The following is a 20,118-nucleotide window of genomic DNA, read 5'->3' on the forward strand; positions in this document are numbered from 1 at the left end:
AATGTTCTTGAATAATAACAGGAGATGAAACAGGGGGTCCCCTCTACCATCAACTACTAATGAGACAAGCAGTCACCTGGAAATCGCAGTCACATCGAGCACACCAACCATATATTCTACTGGTTGCCTATATTCTGGGTTCTAGTCCACGAATTTATTGACTCCATTAGTATATAGCAGAATTGATTATATTCAAGTAGTGAAATAACTGATAGATAGTTTAAACAAGGACAAATTGCACTTGAAATTTACACTTATTCGGAGTACAACACAATAAAGTAGATTTTTACTTCCACTCAGGATAAAAGTTTATAGTACTTATACTTAGAACATTCTAATTTAAAATCACAAAACATAGAAGAATTACAAAGAAAAGTTTTTACAGATAAGGAAAAAATCGTAACTTACATTACCAGAAAGTAAAGCATCTAGTTAAATGTACAAGAGTTTCTTTGAATGAACATTGGATTTCTTATTTCGATATAGGAAAAAGGAATATACTTAACTCATCACTTTTAACTTCATTTAAGAAAATTGTTAAACCAATAAGTTAAGGCTTCAAATTAAATATCGAAAGAAATGAAGAAGTACAATAATTAGATTCTATTTCAGTTAAAATAATGCTTCTACACTAGGGTGGAGAATTTTGCACTTTTGTTGGAAATTCGATGACGGTTAGTGCGCCAACATTACTGAATTATTTTATTTTTTATTTTTTGGACAACCCGTTACCCTGTCCCAACGGACTTAAAAGATTTTAAGTGTTTGGTTAGGCAACTCGCACAACACCAATAACAGAAAAGCTACTTGTGGTCGTTTTTAGAGTTACTTGATGGCTATAATACCATTATTTTATTTTAAAAAAACTTGTAGCAATGCCAGTAAATAATTTTAAAATGTTTCTGAGTCAAGGTACAGCCATATTATCTCCGTTTTTGGAATTAATGTCTAGATTTTGTTTGGAATGACAATTTAACGATGATTATAGGTATAGCTCTTGATATAACACGATTTGTTTTTGGCAACTGTTCGCTTGTTGAATACACCGACAGCAAATGCCATCTATCGCAGGCTACACAGCTTGTGGTTGCTTACTTTGGCTTCGCTCTTGGAGCGGCGTCGTAACGTCGGGCTCCGTCCAGAAGATTCGCGCACCTCCCGTTCGCTTCATTGGCTCCAGAACCTACGCCGACGTTTCTAGAATATTTTCGCTCAAAGTTCGGCGGTGGTATAAATATTGCGTACTTCGGTCAAGCAATCTAACAGGCCAGTTTATTGCAGCATACGCGTTAACGGTTTAAGTTCGCTACTGTTTCTGTTAAGACAGAGAGTTTGTTCATTGTACCTAAAGTTACAGTCTTGTTAGTGCGATACGATTCAGAGACATTTTTTATACTTTGGTTTCTAAGCTTGGAAGTAGTGAAAAGCAAGATAAAGGAAAACCTCATAGTAGACCAACGCCGGAAAGTGAGAATCGAGGCTTATTTGGCACTCGAAGTGAAATGAGTGAAGTGCAGTTACCCACGTACGTTGACGTTATGCGACATTCTAATTGGTTTCGTAGTAGTTTAAGTTGTGACGAAAGTGTAACTAAATTATCAGTGACTGACATTTGTAAACTAGTTGGACAAACAGTTGTACATATTTGGCATAAATCAAGCATTCCTGTGGTCGCACCAAGGAAAGACATTTCATTCGACAAGGAAAAGAAGCAATACTTCGTGCAGGTTTTGTTGCACACCCGGAAAAGTCTCTTTTTGATATTGCGTCTTGCAAATGTAAGACCGTCAAAGATTGCAAATGTGAGAGGAAACGCAAGATTCTAAAACGAGAATTTAGGTTTCTTCTGGACGAGAGAACATCAGAAAAAATGAGCATTGGTAACATTGAGATCCGAACAAGCAAATCTCTGTCAAACATTTTTTTCGTCAAATGAGCATATTTAAAAGGGGCAGACTACCAAGAAAGACGCTGGAAGTGTTGAAGCAAGTCCATCAACTAGTGGGGTTAGGCATAGGCACAGGTCAAAGATACTGGAGTCGTCAGGGCAATCCAGGGAAGCTGTTGAATGGGAAAGCATGTCGGGATCTGACTTTGAGGCGCGACCAAAAATAAAACGAGGCATAAAGCGCATCTGACTTTAAAATACAGCGGAGGCAGCGTTTAGAACTGGAGCATTAGACAGACACATTGCTTTGATCGCTTCTGCAGTACTTCAGGACGTGAGACTCATAACGCCAGAGAACAAAAATCTTGTTATTGACAGATCTAAGGTACGAAGAGGAAAAGATAAACTAGTTGAGAAGATCCAGAAAGAAAAGGTTCACCTAGGCCGGGCGATTACAAGTATCTACTTCGACAGAAAAAATGATGCAACTCTTGTGCAAGAAAAAAATAACGGCAAACTACAAAGACAAGAGGTTACTGAAAAGCATGTAACAGTTATATTGGAGCCCAGTTGGGTTATGCCACACCTAAGTCAGGCACTTTGAGGGATATTGCCGACTCTATATTGGAGCTTTTAGAGAAGATCAAGTACGACGTGTCAAGTCTTGAGACAGTCGACAGCGATGGTGAAGGCACGAACACAGGATGGGATAACTGCGTGATAAGTCAGATACAAAGACCTATAGGAAAGGAACTGCAGCATCTCATTTGCCTACTTCAAACTAACGAGTTACCATTTCGACACCTGGTTACTAAATTGGATGTTGGGACGACCGGATCCAATGCTTTTTCCGGCCACATCGGAAAGAAATTAAAGGATTGTGAACGTTCACCGATCGTCTCCTTTACACCCATTCCCGTTAAATGGGTGTCTGAAATGGAAAACCAAGATGGTCTAAGCAGCGACCAGAATTATCTCTTTGAAATTTATAAGGCTGTTGCTACAGGAATGTGTACTACCGATCTAGCAAACAGAAAACCAGAACCATTATCACGATGGCTTACATTGGCCTGTAGGATGCTTCGGCACTACATCAGTACTGATAAACCTAGTTCAAGCTTGTGTCTACTTTGCCAATACATTGTTACACTATACGCTACCATCTGGTTTTCAATACGGCGAAATCCTTCGTGCGAAATGGGCGCCATGCATCTGTTTAGCATAGGTAAGCTATCACGTATGCTGCCAGAAAATCTACAACACATAGTTCATTCTGCTCTACAAACAAACGAATACTACAGTCATCATGAAAACCTGACAATAGCAGATGGATATCCGCATATTCGAACGTTAGGCTGGAGAAGGATAAAAAAACGTGCCGCAGGTGAAAGATTCCGAAATCAAGCTGCCTACGTGACTTCATTGTTCCGAAATTGAACTTTACAGCTGAAAATTAGTACGACATGATTAATTGGCATAAATGTCTAACAGAGCCGCCAATCACACGAAACATTAAGGACCAGCAGCTTGAAGAAAACATCCGAACTTCAGCTACTCTAACAACATTCCCTTGCCATAGTCAAGCTGTGGAACGCACAATGAAGTTATTGTCCGAGGGAACGTCGAAAAAGTGCGGCCAGAACCCAAGAGACATCTACGTTAGAGCCAAACTGAAGTCTAGAACAAGAATGTCCCGTTTCGAGACCAAAAAGAACTACGTGACTTAAGGTCAAATGTCAACGTATGTCTATTGGGTGGGTGAGTGAGCGGAACTCGATGTGCAACCACCGTCCCGTGGTGAGTTCTGGGTTATTTTGCGTACAGAGCAAAATAAGCGAAGAGTTGCACAAAGAAAATCGTGTTATATCAAGAGTTATGAGTATAACCATAGTTAAAATAGCATTCCAAACAGAATCTGGAAATTAATTCCAACAACTGAGCTAATATGGTTGTACTTTGACTCAAACATTTTAAAATTACGTACTTGCTGGAATTGCTACAAGTTTATTTTAATAACATAATTGTATTATAGCCATCAGGTAATTCTAAAAGCAACCAGAAGTAGCTTTTCTGTCATTGGTGTCAAAGGTGTAATGGCACCTTTTCCGCACTAGGCGTCATCGAATTTCCAACAAAACTGTAAAACACTGTACCCTATTCTACAGTGACAAAATATTACGTGAAGTATATTATACCGAATAAAATTACAACAAAGTTTTTTGACATATGCATATGCAAAGAGATTAGAGAATAAAAATCATATTGAAACTTAAAGCATTGTTGCAAACTAGAAAGCCTTTGCTAGGAAAAGGAACTCTGTAAATGTTTTTAAAGAAGAGATAGTTAAGTATTAATTTTTTATTTCTTTACATTAATAAGCTATGTGAGGATCATTGCTCACTGGAAGTCGTCGTAGATATAAACATTATATTTAAGTGCACACTCAAGTATATTTCGGTACCTTATTAGTTTGTTTGTTATTAGCCCGGACCTTTACCTATAAGATCTGGTCCATCAAGGTTTGCTTATTTACTCTAGAAAATTATTACAATCATTAGAGAGTATCGTTATATCGTCAACAGGACACACGCAGGAAGAAAGTATCCGGGATGAACTGTTGTAGTTGGCTTGGATTTTGATTTGGCAACTACTGTAAATTCAATCAATCAGCTAACTTGACAACTCCTGGTTGTATATACTACAGGTTAATTAAAGATAATAGATATTCATTACCTGTAGATTGAGAAACTTATCATGTAAGTCCTAGTGAGAACATGTTATTTGAAATGTGTTTGTCTCTGATATTTTTAGTTTTCATCGATTCATTGGAATATGTATACATGTGTACTTACGTGTTTTTGTTTTGCTGTTAATAAAGGTATATTTATTTGTTTAATTGTAGTTTTAAAAATACATTTGTATAAATGTCTGTAGTCCGTATCGACCAAAATTAATACTCTAAGTCCAATATATGTCGGTTCGACGTTTACACTATCGTATGTTGAAGCATTATTAGTTAAATATCGTATGCAAAATACTATAGTGAGTTTCATAGTAACATTATATGAATCCTTTATTTTCAATACGAATATCCTTATTGTCATTTTTAGTTTTTTTTACTCAAGAAATGTACGAAAGATGATTGTAGAAAAGAATATAATGCAGAACTAAATAAGATAAAACTCAAAACTTTTGCGCGGAACACAGAAGCAATAGGCGAATTACATTTGTAAGTTACGTTTGTTAACTTCAAGAATTGAAGGATTTATTATTCACTTATTCATTCATGTTGTCCACGACTGATATGTGTAGTAAGTCATATTTCAGATATGGAGAAAATGGACACGTTTAGATGAATAAATACCATAAAAATGTTTGATTTTGAACCATTTACCTGTCTAGAAAATACTCTTTCTATACTACTGATTGTGTTTCATGTACCGATCCTCAAGGTTGCTTCCCAGCGTTACTTCCCCTGAAGCGAACTAATGTGAAGGATACGAAGTACAATCTGTTATCGTACCATCCTTATAACTTGCCTAATACTCTGCGAAGTACGGTGATGACGTCAAGGGAATATATGCTTTGGACAATTCAAATCAGCAGTAATCTTTTGGTTAAGTTTCCAAAAAAATTGTAGGGAAGGTTAAAGCCGTGATCACTCGAATTTTTATCAACTTTTTATTCTTTTCCTAGAACACTTGGTTTATTCCTGAAGTGGCCACAAATGCTGACCAGAGTTGTTTTCTGCTACCAAGATATTGCTTTAGGTCACACATTAATAGCTATCATTATAATTATTCATGGACTCTTGTTTCGAAACGTTCCTCATCCAACCCATTCAATAGATTTGGTACCCTCCGATTTTTGTTTGATTCGAAATTTAACAAGGGCAGTAGCCGGATTTCATTTCGGAAGTGATATTCTAGTCATTATAGCCGTAGAGACGTTTAAATAACTGCTTCTTATGTGATAATGACAAATCAACATCGCGTGACTAAATGTGTTGATATACGAAAAGATTATGTTAAAACGAAGACACAAGTGCAGCTGTCCTTCTTAGAGATTACTAGAGACTCTTAACTTTTCAGCCGTCTCTCAGACATCATGATTTTATCAGGTGTACTGATACTTACCACACATGTCACGATCTTCATCACTACCATCTCCACAGTCATTATCAGAATCGCAAACATAACGATTACTGATACATTGTCCATCATGACATTGGAATTCGGAAATTTCACATCCTTTGTCATCTGTTGTATGAAATAAAAGTCTAATGAGATAAAAACATTTTGATCAAATAAGGTGTAAGTATTCACACATATTCGGTAACATTTCAATCGATTATTTCATTTCCAACAATTTTGGGCACCAGTTCTATAATGTCACCAAATTTAGCAAAATTTATGTTTACATAAGTAAATGTTTTAAATATTACAATTATATCTAATTAAGCAGACGACAAAATTACCGCATTTCATAATATTTAATAATATTTATAAAATCTAGAAATTAATTTGTATGATGTTTTATCCTAACTTAACACAAATTTTGAACTAAAATCACAGCTAATTTTAACGATTTTAAGATAAATTGTACTCATACTTTCTTTGATGTGTTTAAGTCTCCTAGGACTAGCCAGTATCAATAGTAGAATAGTGTTGATTTTTGAGTATCGATCACAGGCAAAATCAGTTATTCATTTGATTCGCAGTGAAAAGTGTTGCGATTTTTAATTGTTTTCATGTGTCTATCTTTCTGTGTTACAAGTGGAACATTGATTCGCATCAATTACAATACAATGAAGACGCGTGATCTGATTTAGGCTAAGGTACGTGAATTTTTACAAGAGTCACATTTCAATTCCAGATGGGATTACTTCCAAATTTCAATGCATTTCAGTTTATCGCATACTACCTTAAATTGTGAACGCTTATCACTGTGAAAATATGAAGTACTGTATATTATAATATAATGCATTGCAACATGCATTTTTACGAACAGAGGAATCGTGAAGCTGACGGTCCCTAACAAATCCTACTTACTGTGAACCCATTACGCTGCTATTCACTGCTATAAAGACATACTTTTGCCCACTTCCAGTCATCCTTTAATTCAGAGCATATGTGATGATTGCTGTTAGTGTCTGGAAAATATGACCTAAAGGGAGTTACTTCGACACACATCGTACATTGTTGATATGCACATCTTTGCTATGTTTGTTACTTTCACTACGCTGATAAAGACACCACAACCTAATTTGTTGTGTTTTAAATTAGGCTGGTTGCTATACAGTATTTTCATGCTTCTAAAGAGCCCAAAATTTGGAACTGTGTACATTTCATCACAGGTCCATATGACATGGCTTGTTTTGATATGAAGAATCACTTCTTTCCATTGTAGATATAGTTTGTTAACCACTGAATATATAAGTTAAGGGAAACGTAAACAAACACGTTTTAAAACCTAGCAAATACAAAATAAGTTGACACGTTCTCTGCGTTACGAGTCACCGGTGGCTCGTGCGATATTTCGTTTCTGTGCGGTGTCATTTTATCCATTGTATTACCTCTGTGGGTTTCTGGTATTCGTTTGTACAGATTTTTAACATTACTAGCATCTACGGACAAACTTTCAACGAGACACACGGTAACTCTTATAGCATTTAGATGCAAACTCGGTTTTGCACTGCCACAGTGAACGTGTGTGAGATGACAGAGAGAGAGGGGGAGAAACTTGTAACGGACATGACGAGTTATCTCATGGTAAATCCAAGATGGAAATTTAAAGTATTAGGCAGGATTTTGTATATATTTTAATACGATATAGTGTAACATTCAGAAATACATTCTGGCTTTAACACAGAAGTGGTCGCGCGTTCTACTATTGTAGAACAGGTGTTTTATTTTTAGAATCCTGAGCAATTGGCAACACGCTCGACCTTAAGCGGTTATGTACCTTTTTCCAAAATCCTTCTGTACATTCGAGTCAATTTTCAGCGTTTGCTCTTGCACCTGCTCAGATTTGTTCCATGATTTCATAAGTGTTCTACTATTGTAGATTGCGCGACTATTGGCGTACTAGTTTGTTTCGTTTTAGTGATTTATTTCGTTTTACATTTTCACGTTATTTTTGTGGAATACGTGTTTTTAATATATGAAATATCAGTGCATGATAGAGAACAAGTGCGTCTTTAGTTAGAAGAGGCAGAAAGTGACTGTGAAAGTGCATTTGAGATTGATGACATGTAGGAGCTCGAGGAAGATTTTGATGAAGAAAAAGTTGAGTGCAGTGATGCCGAAGATGTACGAGGTAATATACCGGAAGAAGAAAACATACCAGTACAGGCCAGTGTTGAAGTCATGGATCTTGCTGCACCACCTTCTCTCGATACACGTGCGTATTATATCGGTAGAGAGAAGAAAGTAGAATCTTCTCGCTGGTATGTAGATTCTATAATGCCAAGAAACTCACGTACTTGCAATTTGAATATAATATCAGCTATCGATAGGCTTGGCCCACAAGGCATCTCTTTTATGCCTAATTGATGACGAATTGATGAAAAACGTAGCTATGTTAATGCTCTTAATATATTTAGAGCAAATGAAAATAATGAGAATATCAGACAAAAGAATTTCTTCATTGATCTAGGTTTTGATCTACGTTGATAAAACCAGCAATAAGCTAACGTTTAGCCGTGGAATCCTTGCCAAACGAGCTTTGGCGCAGGGGAAGACTTCTGTTTGATTCTGAAAGTGTTCCATTACCACAAGACGGAGATTCTGAGTTTGGAAAATGTTTCCTTTGTGGCCATTCTTGCAACAAGTCAACAAGTAAAAACTATTGGGAAATGCCAGAGATTGGTGTTCCCAGACCAGGAGAAAAGCGTGTGTGACGATTGCTTGGAGTAGGCAGACATTCAAAAAGATTACATTAAATCATTCTACCTAATAGAAAAAGATTTACGCTGTTATATGAACACTTACTTATACCGAAACACTTGTTCGATTGTCAGTTCAACACTTGTTCGATTAAATACGATATAACAAATGTTTATTTTTGTCAATGTTCTTGTATTAATCAAACAAAATAATTTTAAAATATTTTGAAACGTGTATAATACTATAACTAACATACCCAAGACCGAATATCGCTAAAAATCATATCGCTATAGAAAAATACTGATGTTTTACTATAGTAGAACGCGCGACCACTCACGTAAAGGTGGATGGCGCGACCAACGCAGTGTTAATAATCAGCTTCTAGCACACTTCAGTGTATATTGGTAAGGCAATATAATTATATCGGCTACAGATTTAATTAATAATTGTGATATTTGTAATTATTAACCTACTAGCACGGGATGTTTGAAAAAATCATTAAATTTTGGAATTCTGTGTTCCATAATAAAACCAATACACTCACCTATGGGCTATTCTCAGAATACAATTTCGAACACGTAGTCGTATGCAGATATGTATACGGCTAAAGTTTCTCCTACGAAGGGCATTCTGCCAGTTGTAATCTAAAATAGGAAAATAATGCGCCCGGGACATTGGCTGAGAAGAAACAATATCATGAAGTACGTGAGAACAGAAAAGGTAGAAAAAGTGAAACGTGAACTGTAAGCTGCAGTTAATGTTCGGTATTAAACAAAAAAAAAAAAAAAAAAAAAAAAGACATACTTGAAGACAAAAATGTTAGCTGAACACCTAGTTGCATAGAAAGTCTCGGAATACGTCATGTAATCCGTCAATAACGCTGTTGAACGAATTTTGATCGAAAGCACGTAAATTGTTTAAATTTATGATTTTTGCTTTCATTTAAGCATAATATGAGAAAATGTAATAGTAGTGCACTATTCTCAACTCTGGTTATGAAAACAATTATCTTTCTACAACGGTATCAGTACATTTCAAATGTATTAATTACAATTTATGAAAACATTTAACGAAAGTAGTTGCAAATACAGAGATTAAGATATTTTACATGCATTTAACCGTAATGTGATAAGTTTAGGTATAGTTAAGATTCACTAGCCCATAACCTTTATACCCATGTACATCCATACTTTAAAATGCGCAAATCAATGTTATATAACGAGCTTCAAATTGTTGTAGAACAAATTTGTACAAATATGGTTTTACTACATCAAGTAAAATCGGCATGAAGTAGTCCTAATTTCTTTAAAGTTGAGTAAGAATTCACAATTATTATAGACAAAATCCAACAGTTCCAAATGAAACAAAGTAAAATAAAATTTAACCCCTTGAGACCCTTAGTGCATACTTACGCACATCGTTTTGTTATATTTAAAACAGGAAACAGGAGTTAAAGTAGGGACATACTGAGGAGTCGTACACAATTCTGCACATCATCGTAGCAGGATTGTGGCACTGGTACAGCCATTTATCATCAAAAAGAGAGAACTAAATGTGTGTAATGACAGCATGTGTAGTTGTTCGTCAGCTCGCAAAGGCAAGTCACTGTTTTTTGTATATTTTTAAATTGTAAAACCCATTAGCTTAGAGTTCTCATAATAATTTGGACTAGAAGACAGTAGTAAAGAACTGGTAAAGTAAAAGCATTAAATATACGATTATATTATGCCAAATATGCAGTCTGGAATTGATGTGCATTATTATGCCCATTCAGATCGAAAAATTGCACATTAGATTGGGGGAAGAGGCGGTGGCAATGCAGAAGAAAATCAAATATTAGTATTAATTTTTGAGAGAGAATTAATAATAAAATTAGTGTTAATATTAAATTGCTAAATAGGCGACATATTTACATGGAGCACGAATTTAATTATTATAAATTACTAAAAGCAAATATTAATGTTAGACGCAACTTGTTGTTGTTCCCATAAGAGTCCACAAAACGGAGAACGGAGGCCATGGCCCTTCTCAAGAATGGAACTTGAATAAACGTTGCTTAATTTTGGCAGATAGGCCTATATACCTTCTGCCCATGAAACGTGAAATTTATAAGAAATTCGAAGACATTCTGTAAGTAGGCTTGAAAGTGTCAACTCTGTACAACACCCTAAAATGCCAAAAAGAAAAGTTTACGCAAATTTGCTAAATATACTTTCTGGTTAATAGAGATTACGACCATTTCTTCATAGTAAAATCCTGCGGACACCTCTAATTGGTCAAATGTGGTATTCGCTTTTATTTGTTGTTACGGTTCTACAATGCAAACTTTTGTGTTGTAATAATTATGGAAAACAGTTATTTTCCTACATCCTTTCTTCTTAGCAGCATGTTCAATGCCGACGAAGTAGAAAATATTTTACAATTACTCGAATCTGAAAATGTATTTGATCTGGAACTCATCAATGTTGAGGATGCTGAGGAACTCGCAGTACCTCAAACGTCCGGTAGGACTATCCGAGAAGGAGAAAACACATTGCAGCCTGAAGATTAAGTTGAAAACTACGTGACTAACTGGGATGAGACAGAGCATAAGAGAAGCATGTGAAAGTGCTACGGTAGGACATTATTTGATTGTTTAATCATGCAATAGGGGTGTTGCTCTTTTAGATCAACTGATTTTCTTATATCGTATTTGTATACATTCAGACTAATTTTACATGCAATTGACTTTGCAACTGTAAGTAGTTGGATCAAACATAAGCGTAGTTGTTCTGCACTTTTAATCTCAGCTAAGAACACTCTTGATATTTGCATTTTCGTAAGCAAATTGCAGAAAGTTTTGTGAAGGCAGGCAAAAAAATTCCGAAGAAACGATGAAGACCTACCAGTGTTGACATTCAAGCTGTGAGCAAATCAGAGCGCAACAAAGAAAGGCAACGTCTAATTCCAGAAATTCAAGATCTTATAACACATGCCAAATCTAAACGGGAACAAGAAAGGAAAGCATTGGACTGTGTAACTGGAAAGTACATTTCTATTGTGATAAATTTATGGTACACTTATGTGTCACAAAATATGTTATGTGTCACTTATGTGTCAAAGGATAGAATCTGTTTCGTCATTTACTATCGTAAAGTTCTTTTTACATAGATGAGATGCAAACAATGTATTTGTGTTGGTCTACTACAGTTATTTTTATATGTTCAGCAGCTGTATAAATATTTTCCACTTTTGGTATACTCAAATTATTTTACTTATATTCTTAAATTGTATTTTGAATGTCTCATATGATGGTTTAAACAATTTTTATCTAGAGAAAAAGTAGTAAAAGTAACTGTCTCATATACGCCTTCAGAAATTAAAATGTCATATATATTACACACATCTAGTAGAATTTGGCATAATTATGCACATCAAAATTTTGGAACTTCCATGTCAATTTTCGAATAAATAAATATTTTGTGTCAATCTGTATAGTATAATGATAATAAAATTGTATTCGAAATATTTTTGTGCAACACATAGTAATTCAGATCTGAAGGGGATAAATTTTCAAACCAACAACTACACCACAATATAGGTCAAAATTTTGTGACATCCCTTGTGTAAAATAAATTTATGTTGAATTCACTCGAAGCACATTCGCTTGGGCTGCCTTTTATATAGTACATGTTGATCGTCCTTTGCAATAATCCAACAGTAGTCTGTTAACATGTTAGAATTCCACTTGACCTCATATCTCTTCTCCATGGCTGCAATATTTTTATAGAAATGCTCACTACGTTCGTCACTTACTGTTCCACAATCCTCAGGAAAAATGTACGTAGATGGGAATGAGGAAAGGGGAGTTTCAGAGACATATTGCAACCAAGTTTCTCACGGCATAGCAAAAACTCAGCCAGTATTTCTCTGTAATTTGTTGCTTGGTGTTTTCCAACGACCAGTGAACAAACACTTTTCAAGCTTTCCCGCGCATTTTTTTCCTCATCTTGTAGAATTTTGTCGAGCTGATCATCTCTTAATAGCTGTCGAATCTGTGGTCATATAAAGACGACTTTCTTAACTTTGGCGTCAATTAAGCGAGGGAATTTTCCTCTTAAGTACTTATAGGTTTTAAGATTCATGCTCTTTACAAAACTTTTCATGAGATCTAATTTCATATGAAGCGAAGAAGTAACATTCGCTTACGATCTACGTGGTTCATGTTGCACATTTTTCACCCATGGCTGAAGAGTTTCTCTTGTACTCCTGTCACTTTTGTCTTAAAGAGAGTCGTTCCTAACAAAAGCGCTATCACTTTGAGGTCACCACAAATGAGCCACAGAAAATCATAATATTTAACGGCTTGAAGTAAAGGTTACAAATTTTCATAAGATTCCTTCAAATGAAATGCATAAGCTACTGGAATTGAAGTAAGTTCATTTTCATAATTAAAAGCACTGCCCTTAAACTAAACGTTGAGGAATTTATGAAGAACCTCCACTACATACGATAGTAATTGATTTTGAGAGCCTTCATGAGACCATTTATATCTATACCTGTTACAAGTGTGTCTACCATAGTAAAAAACGAGGTGAACTTTTTTCCTATTTCTATTCACTGAAACATTTACTTCTTCCTTCAATAAATACCATTGTTGTAGCCGTGACGCTAAAATTTCTGCTATGCTTTTTGGTAGATCTAAATCTCTGATTAGATCACTTACTTCTTCTGTAAAATTATCCCTCGTTACCAATGCTCCGAGAGTTTTTATTTTCTCGTCCTAAATAGCATTCTTCAATGCTCGTTTCAAGGGTGAAAATACACGCCTGCAGGTTGCAGAAGATAAATGGCGTTGGGGAAAGGACAATACAACAGTATTCGATTAGTGTGACACTATTCACTAACCTGAAGTGATAGATGACTCCTGTGCCCATCAAGAAAGAGAATAACAGGAGGTGTGATTTTCTGATTCTCTAGCCACGGCCTGCACCATAGGAGGTAAGTCAAAAATGCTGTAGTCTCCATTCAACCAGTTTCTGTTTTCTCGTAGATCCGTAGCTCAGGTACATTATTGTTCATAATTTGCTAAACTCGTATGTTGCTGTAGATGATCATGGTTGGGGCGCAACGCCCGTCAGCTCAAAAATTGCTGTGCTATTATGCCCTACTATTATGTCCCAAAGTACTATTATGTCCCCTTTCTTTTTTAGATTTTGTAATTTGAAGGTTTTCTCCTCTCACATCAAGGTACTTTCCTGAAACCTTGTGGAACATAAAGTTTGTTTCATCTGCTTTAAGGACCCTTCTTGGGTCTTCCATAATTGCACTTAATTCTTCAGATTCAAGATAGCTCGAAAGTTCAGTAAACAAGCCCGCTTATTCTCTCCTCCGAAACCGCAGCCCTGTCTTTGCTAATATTTTCAGCCTTCTTCTGAGACGGGCAAGGTGTCGTTCTATAAAACATCTGAACCATGTTTTCCTTTGTCTTCCATGTTTGATTGGTGTGCTTCTTCTTGAAGACTGTACAATTTGCAATTACTTTTCTTCAACGGAAATCCTCTCTTTGCCATGTTCATCATTCATTCAGAAATTCCGTCCTCTTGTGGGCTCAGGAGTGGCTTTCGCCCAAGAGCAATCTCAATCTTCTGATGCTTATATAATTTATCAATTAAAGCTGTTAGAGGAAAGTGGAAGGTTTTTCATGCCTGCCTTTAGGACATCATAACGGATCTCACCTGCTGAACAAATTCGGTCAAGGCAGACAATGAATACTGGCATCGTTCCATTTTTTGACAGACTTGGTTCTGGTTTTGGGGACACTTTCTTTCTGGTGTTGGGGTTCTTAATTTTGCACATTGTCAAGTTTTGAGCAGTAGGTATGGATACTCAACAAGAAATGTTAAGAATTCTACTATACATTGAGGAGGAGAACCACCAAGGGACAAATGTCTAAAGTAATGCGATCAGCACGACGTAAGACCTCGATTAGATAGGCTCTCTATGACAAAACATTACTAAAAAGGTAAATCTGAATATTTTCTAACGGTTGGAACCTATGAACTATCAGTTACAAGTTGGATGCCTTAAAATTCAGTCCAAAAGCAATCAACAGCCTAGTTTAAATTAATATTAGAATCACCAATAACCTTTCCAATTACAATAACAATCTATACAAAAGTAGACTTTTCCTTAAAGAAACCATTTTATCGAACGACATTTCGATATTATGAAATTGATCTCGAATATCGAAACTATTTTCTTTTCGCTTCAAATAAGATGATAGCTGAAGAAGAACATTATAACAAATAAATATACATATATTGATATTAAGACATTGCATCATTAAAAGGAAACTTTATGATGACATCATCACACGAGAAAAGAAGATAATTACTGCGGTGCTGCGCCTTACAAAAAATATGGTGTTGCGGTTATGCTATGAGTTATTTATGGTTTATATAGAACGGGACGTATACAAGAGGAGTTATAGCAATAACCATTTTTTTTTAATAATTTACAAATTGACACAAGTTTGTATAGCAATAACTTCGTGATCAATTATTTTGGTTGAAATAAAAGATTAGGATTTGTGGGGTAAGTTTTTAATTTGTGTAATTTTGATTAGTAGTGTCTATTTGAAACTTCCCAAGCACTGACTTGGTATTGAAAAATATGAAACAGGTATGTACTTTTTTTATTGATGTTTAGATGAACAATATGATTCACACTAGTAACAAGGTTCTCCCCTTGATGGGTTTTTGAATCTACTACTTTTTGATTGGAAAAGTCCAGTAGTTTTGTTACTTGACTCCAGACGAGTAATTTCTCCAATCTTCAGCTAGAACCACCGACTAGGAAACTTTCCCGTCTTCGCTAATATCAAAAGGTTTCGACCTATTGAATTTTATAAGGCGAGGTTTGGAAGGGTGTGTTCACAAATTTCCGATATGGCGCAATGTTTTCGGTATTCTTATTTTTTAACGAAATGACCAACGTATTCGATATTTAGGGAGGGTTCGATATTTACTGCCATTACCCTATTTATTATTATAATGTTATTTTTAGACATGGATGAAAAGAAAAGCCAGAGCTAATATTCGATTCTCGCTTTCACATTCGTGATCAGCACCTCAAAATCAATAAAAATTAGGTGATTTTGCTCAATTTACATTTTCATTCGATGAACAGAATAATTGGAGAACTATCATAATGCTGATGTGAATCTACTTCGATATTATATAATTAGAAAAATCTAGAGCAACATTTATTTTTGTACCATCGCACTTCATTCACTTCATTGAAAGCGAAAGACAGAAATCTAATTAGATTCAAGTGTAAATCCCATGTTCCACGAACCAACTAACCAACGGGGCCAATACAGGATATTTATTTTTGTTTAAGTGTGAAAGAACGTTACAGTTTGATGATTTTCTCCTTCATTGTTTCTATTTGTATTTATTTACTTTTCCTTTTTGTCGTCAATAGCACATAGATAATTATGCTGATGTTAAATAAATGAATTCAAGATTTCTAATGATGTGCACGCTCCATGACCCTATACGTTAAATATAGTTAAATATAATCGACCTTACTAAGTTTCCATACTATCACTTCTTACGTTCAATCGTGTCATGAAACACTTATTGTGGATATATTTATTTACGTAATGAGAAGAAATAATAAGTATTTTCAGAAAGATTTGTCCGAAACAAAGAAAAAAGCAAGCTGCTAGTGAGCATACGAGCTTAGTGTATTGTCTCTAATTTTCTTGCATTTACAATTTCACGATATTGAGCTGCAGTATCTGACGTGGTTTCAACAGTCCTCTGCCAGCAGGCGTTATGTTTAAGTACTACTTTATGTTGCATCAATCAAATCGTGTTGAATCGCACACTCTTGTGTAGAATTGCGAGGAATTGAGTTGAGTTGATTTTGAGTTTAATGTTCCGTTCAACAGCGAGGAGAATTCCATTCATTCCTAGTTTGTATCCTATTATAAAACATCCTGCCACCTATCCTACTAAAGTTGTTACAAAGTTTGTTAATTGGATTAGGCTGAATATATCTATTGTTTCTAAAAACTTCAATACCATTTGCATTAGGTTTGGTCACATTAGCAATAAACCTACAATTCCCTTTTTCATTACTGCTGGTTTGCCTTGTATTAATGTTACTTATAGCTACTTGACTGTTAACATTATGTGTACATTCTTACCTAGGTATTTGCACTATATTGCACAGCCTCTGATTTTCAAAATCTGCATTATTAAAAACAGCTGGGTTAAAATTCATGCACTCCAAGGAAATTACAATTTGTTGTAATTTGTATGGCAAAAAAGTTCTAATTGAAGCAATGATTTTCGAATCAGTTTGAGACGGATTCACTAAGTTTAAATCATTGCATGTGTTAAATAACGAAGTTCATGATGTTCTTGTCTACCCGTGTCGTATTTTTTTATTCTAGGCTTGTGCGTCACTATTAGCTAATATAAAATCGTTTCCAAATTAGCTAATAAAATGCTCTTAAAATCTTCATAGCTATAGAATCCATTCCTAGATGTTTCAAATCAAACTGAACATGGTGGAAATAACACATGAGGTAAAATCTTAAAGAAATTAGACTTATTAATGCCCATTTGATCGTATTTCTTCTAAATTTCTCCGCAAATGTATTTCCCGGGATGTCATAAACACGATCGCTAAATTTACTTTAAGATTTTACTGGTTACTTTGAACATTAGTATTACTTGATTTCACAGATCTTAACTCTCTAGTTTGAAACTGGTCAGGACTCTGCTTTGGTCCCTCCTCTTCCTTTACAGTCTCCTTTATACAGAAGTATAACAAGTGCCATGTTGTACGTAGAATTATCGAACACAGCAGATTTACTACTCATAATAAAAATTTAAAACGTACATTGAAGTACTGTCTTATCTCAATCTTCGAACTTATGTCCTGACTAAACGTTATCATTTATGTAAAGGACGTTCTTCATTAAGGCATTGATCTAGCCATTTCTATATTCTTGTTACTGCTTCTAGAGAGGCTCTGTACACAATAATTGAGTTTGGTTCAAAATGAAACTTGAGTTTGGTTGAAACTACTGAAATATGTCAGCATCTATCGGAGGCAAATTGTAAGTTGTAAAGGACGAAGAAGGATAAGAAAACAAATGTTTACACATGCGCATTGTTATTGTAGCAGAATTTTTTTTGGAACAATCCCCGATACTTCTTAGTTGTATATTTATTGTGTAAATCATTTATAGCACCATGATAGGATAGTTCAAAATTCATATTGTCTTTTGACCTCATCAAATAAAGATGCGATTGTTGAATCGTTGAATGAATCTTTTGTGTGTTTGTGAAACCTCTCTATTTTGTAATTTAAGAAAGGGTTCCCATACTAGTTCAAAGCTATAAAATTTCGAACTGTTAATAGCATTGATAAATATATTAAACGAAACACATACACTAATTGGAGAATATAGAAACATTGGCTCATTAAAGGCAATATATTTGCAGCGTACAGAATCATTATGAGAGCATCACATCGCATACACATAAGACAGTTATACCTGGTATAGCTAAGACAAAAGGTTTATCTATATGCAGAAATGTGGTGCAAGAATTAAGGGCTCCAATGCGTCTCTCCATAAAACTTGCAACGCTGTTTGTATTGGCAAAACACATATGCAGGGCATTCACTAAGAGTTTGGGCCGCCACAGTGTTGTCATTTTATCGCCTTGAGAACAAAATTAAATAACGTTCTTTCTTATTAACTCAATTTTTCATTATTGTACATAATAATGGTTCCATGTTTAAGATATCGATGACATTAGAGTGAGAGGCAAACATTTTGTATAACCAAAGGTCTCTCAATGGATATTACAGTAGAGAGTATTACTGTATTACATTATAGCAGGTGTCTAAAAGTATTTACGAATCTTTCACCACCGATTACAATTAATTTATAAGATGAAAATGTACGTACACATTAATTGAATATAAAGATAATACATCTAAATAAGTCACACATCAAGTTTAAGTGGCCAACGGCCAAATACACGCGCACACTCGTCGATGAATATGCGATCGTTGAAACAAAAGACGTCTATATTTAACAGTTAATAAGCCTAGTCAACGTGGAAAAGAATCATTTACAATATCGCTAAAAAGCTTTCATGATACGATTTTCTTATATCTCCTAATATTGCTCCAGTTTCAGGTATATGCTTCGAACTATTTGTTCTAATGACTATCATCGAATTATTACATATCATGCTTCTTCTTAGAATAAATATCACAGCATTATACATGTTCCTATTATTATACGGAGTGCCAAAAGTAGGTATACAGACCTGTATCAATGAAGCATGACGTTTTAAATTATTAAGGTAATGAATTTATTTGCTTTGGTCTGTTCCAAGTTTAAGTAATAAGTGAAAATAAATTAAGAGCAAATAATGCAGAAAATAATTCAATACCTGTATGAATATTAATAAGTAAATGTTATAAAATTCCATGAACCGTTCAGTACGGGTATAACTACTTTTGGACCACCTACATTATTTACTTTTTAGTTCTTCACGTTGTGCTAATTATACGGTAATTAAAGTTTATCACTGTTAGCTTATCAAACTGTAATTCGAGCAACTAATTTATAAGAAGCAGCATCTAGTTACATCAACAACAATATATTGTCACATTAATATATTCTACGTGAAAAATATTTTCTTAATATCTAATAGTAATTAATTGATAAATACATAGTTTGTTACATTAAACGATAGTTTGCAAGTATCAAAATAAATTTATGGACTTCATAGAGGGAATTAGAGCGTCTATAGAACACGGGATTTAAATCCTATTCTCAAACTTATAAGAAAGAGGGGATAGCATTTGTAAGCTTCTTTAACGTTAATGTAAACCCAACATTTTATTATCCTTATAAGAGATATTTAGAATATCTTGACAGTAATTACTTAAGCATTAAAAACAGCACCAGGTAGAAATCTTAAATACGGAACATGTCCTGAAGTTTGTAAAGTGGCTCTCAATCAGTTGTACACAGAGCTCCTAAACTTGTTATCAAATAATCCGAAGAAAGACTTTAATACTTACTGAAGACTTGGTTTGGTTTATATATTGGAATTGTATTTTGTCCATTTGAGTTTGAAGCTCCTCCATTGTTGTTATTAGCTGTAAATAGTAATAATGAAACAAAGAAAATTAACGAATGCAAATTTGTTTCATTCTCAACTCTTACTAAGTAATTAATCAAATGATGTACGTAATTTATATAGTAGATAATCATAAAATCTAACTAAAAATAAGTAGTGGTCCAATGTTATTTACTTT

General features: G+C 34.8%; 1 protein-coding gene across 32 annotated transcripts in view; it reads right to left on the bottom strand.

Moving 5' to 3' along the window:
• LOC145680788 (uncharacterized) overlaps positions 1 to 20,118 on the bottom strand; it is a 246,679-nt gene that overhangs the window by 36,931 nt on the left and 189,630 nt on the right. For all 32 annotated transcript variants that reach the window (XM_081751809.1, XM_081751808.1, XM_081751806.1 and 29 more), the window contains 2 exons: positions 19,882 to 19,959; positions 6,025 to 6,147 (listed from right to left, as the gene is read on the bottom strand). In XM_081751809.1, the coding sequence (XP_081607935.1) occupies positions 6,025 to 6,147; positions 19,882 to 19,959 (201 nt within the window). The remainder of the gene's footprint in view (positions 1 to 6,024; positions 6,148 to 19,881; positions 19,960 to 20,118) is intronic.

The sequence above is a fragment of the Thermobia domestica genome, chromosome 3 (assembly GCF_964235325.1).
Source record: "Thermobia domestica chromosome 3, izTheDome1.hap1.1, whole genome shotgun sequence".
NCBI lineage: Eukaryota > Metazoa > Arthropoda > Insecta > Zygentoma > Lepismatidae > Thermobia > Thermobia domestica.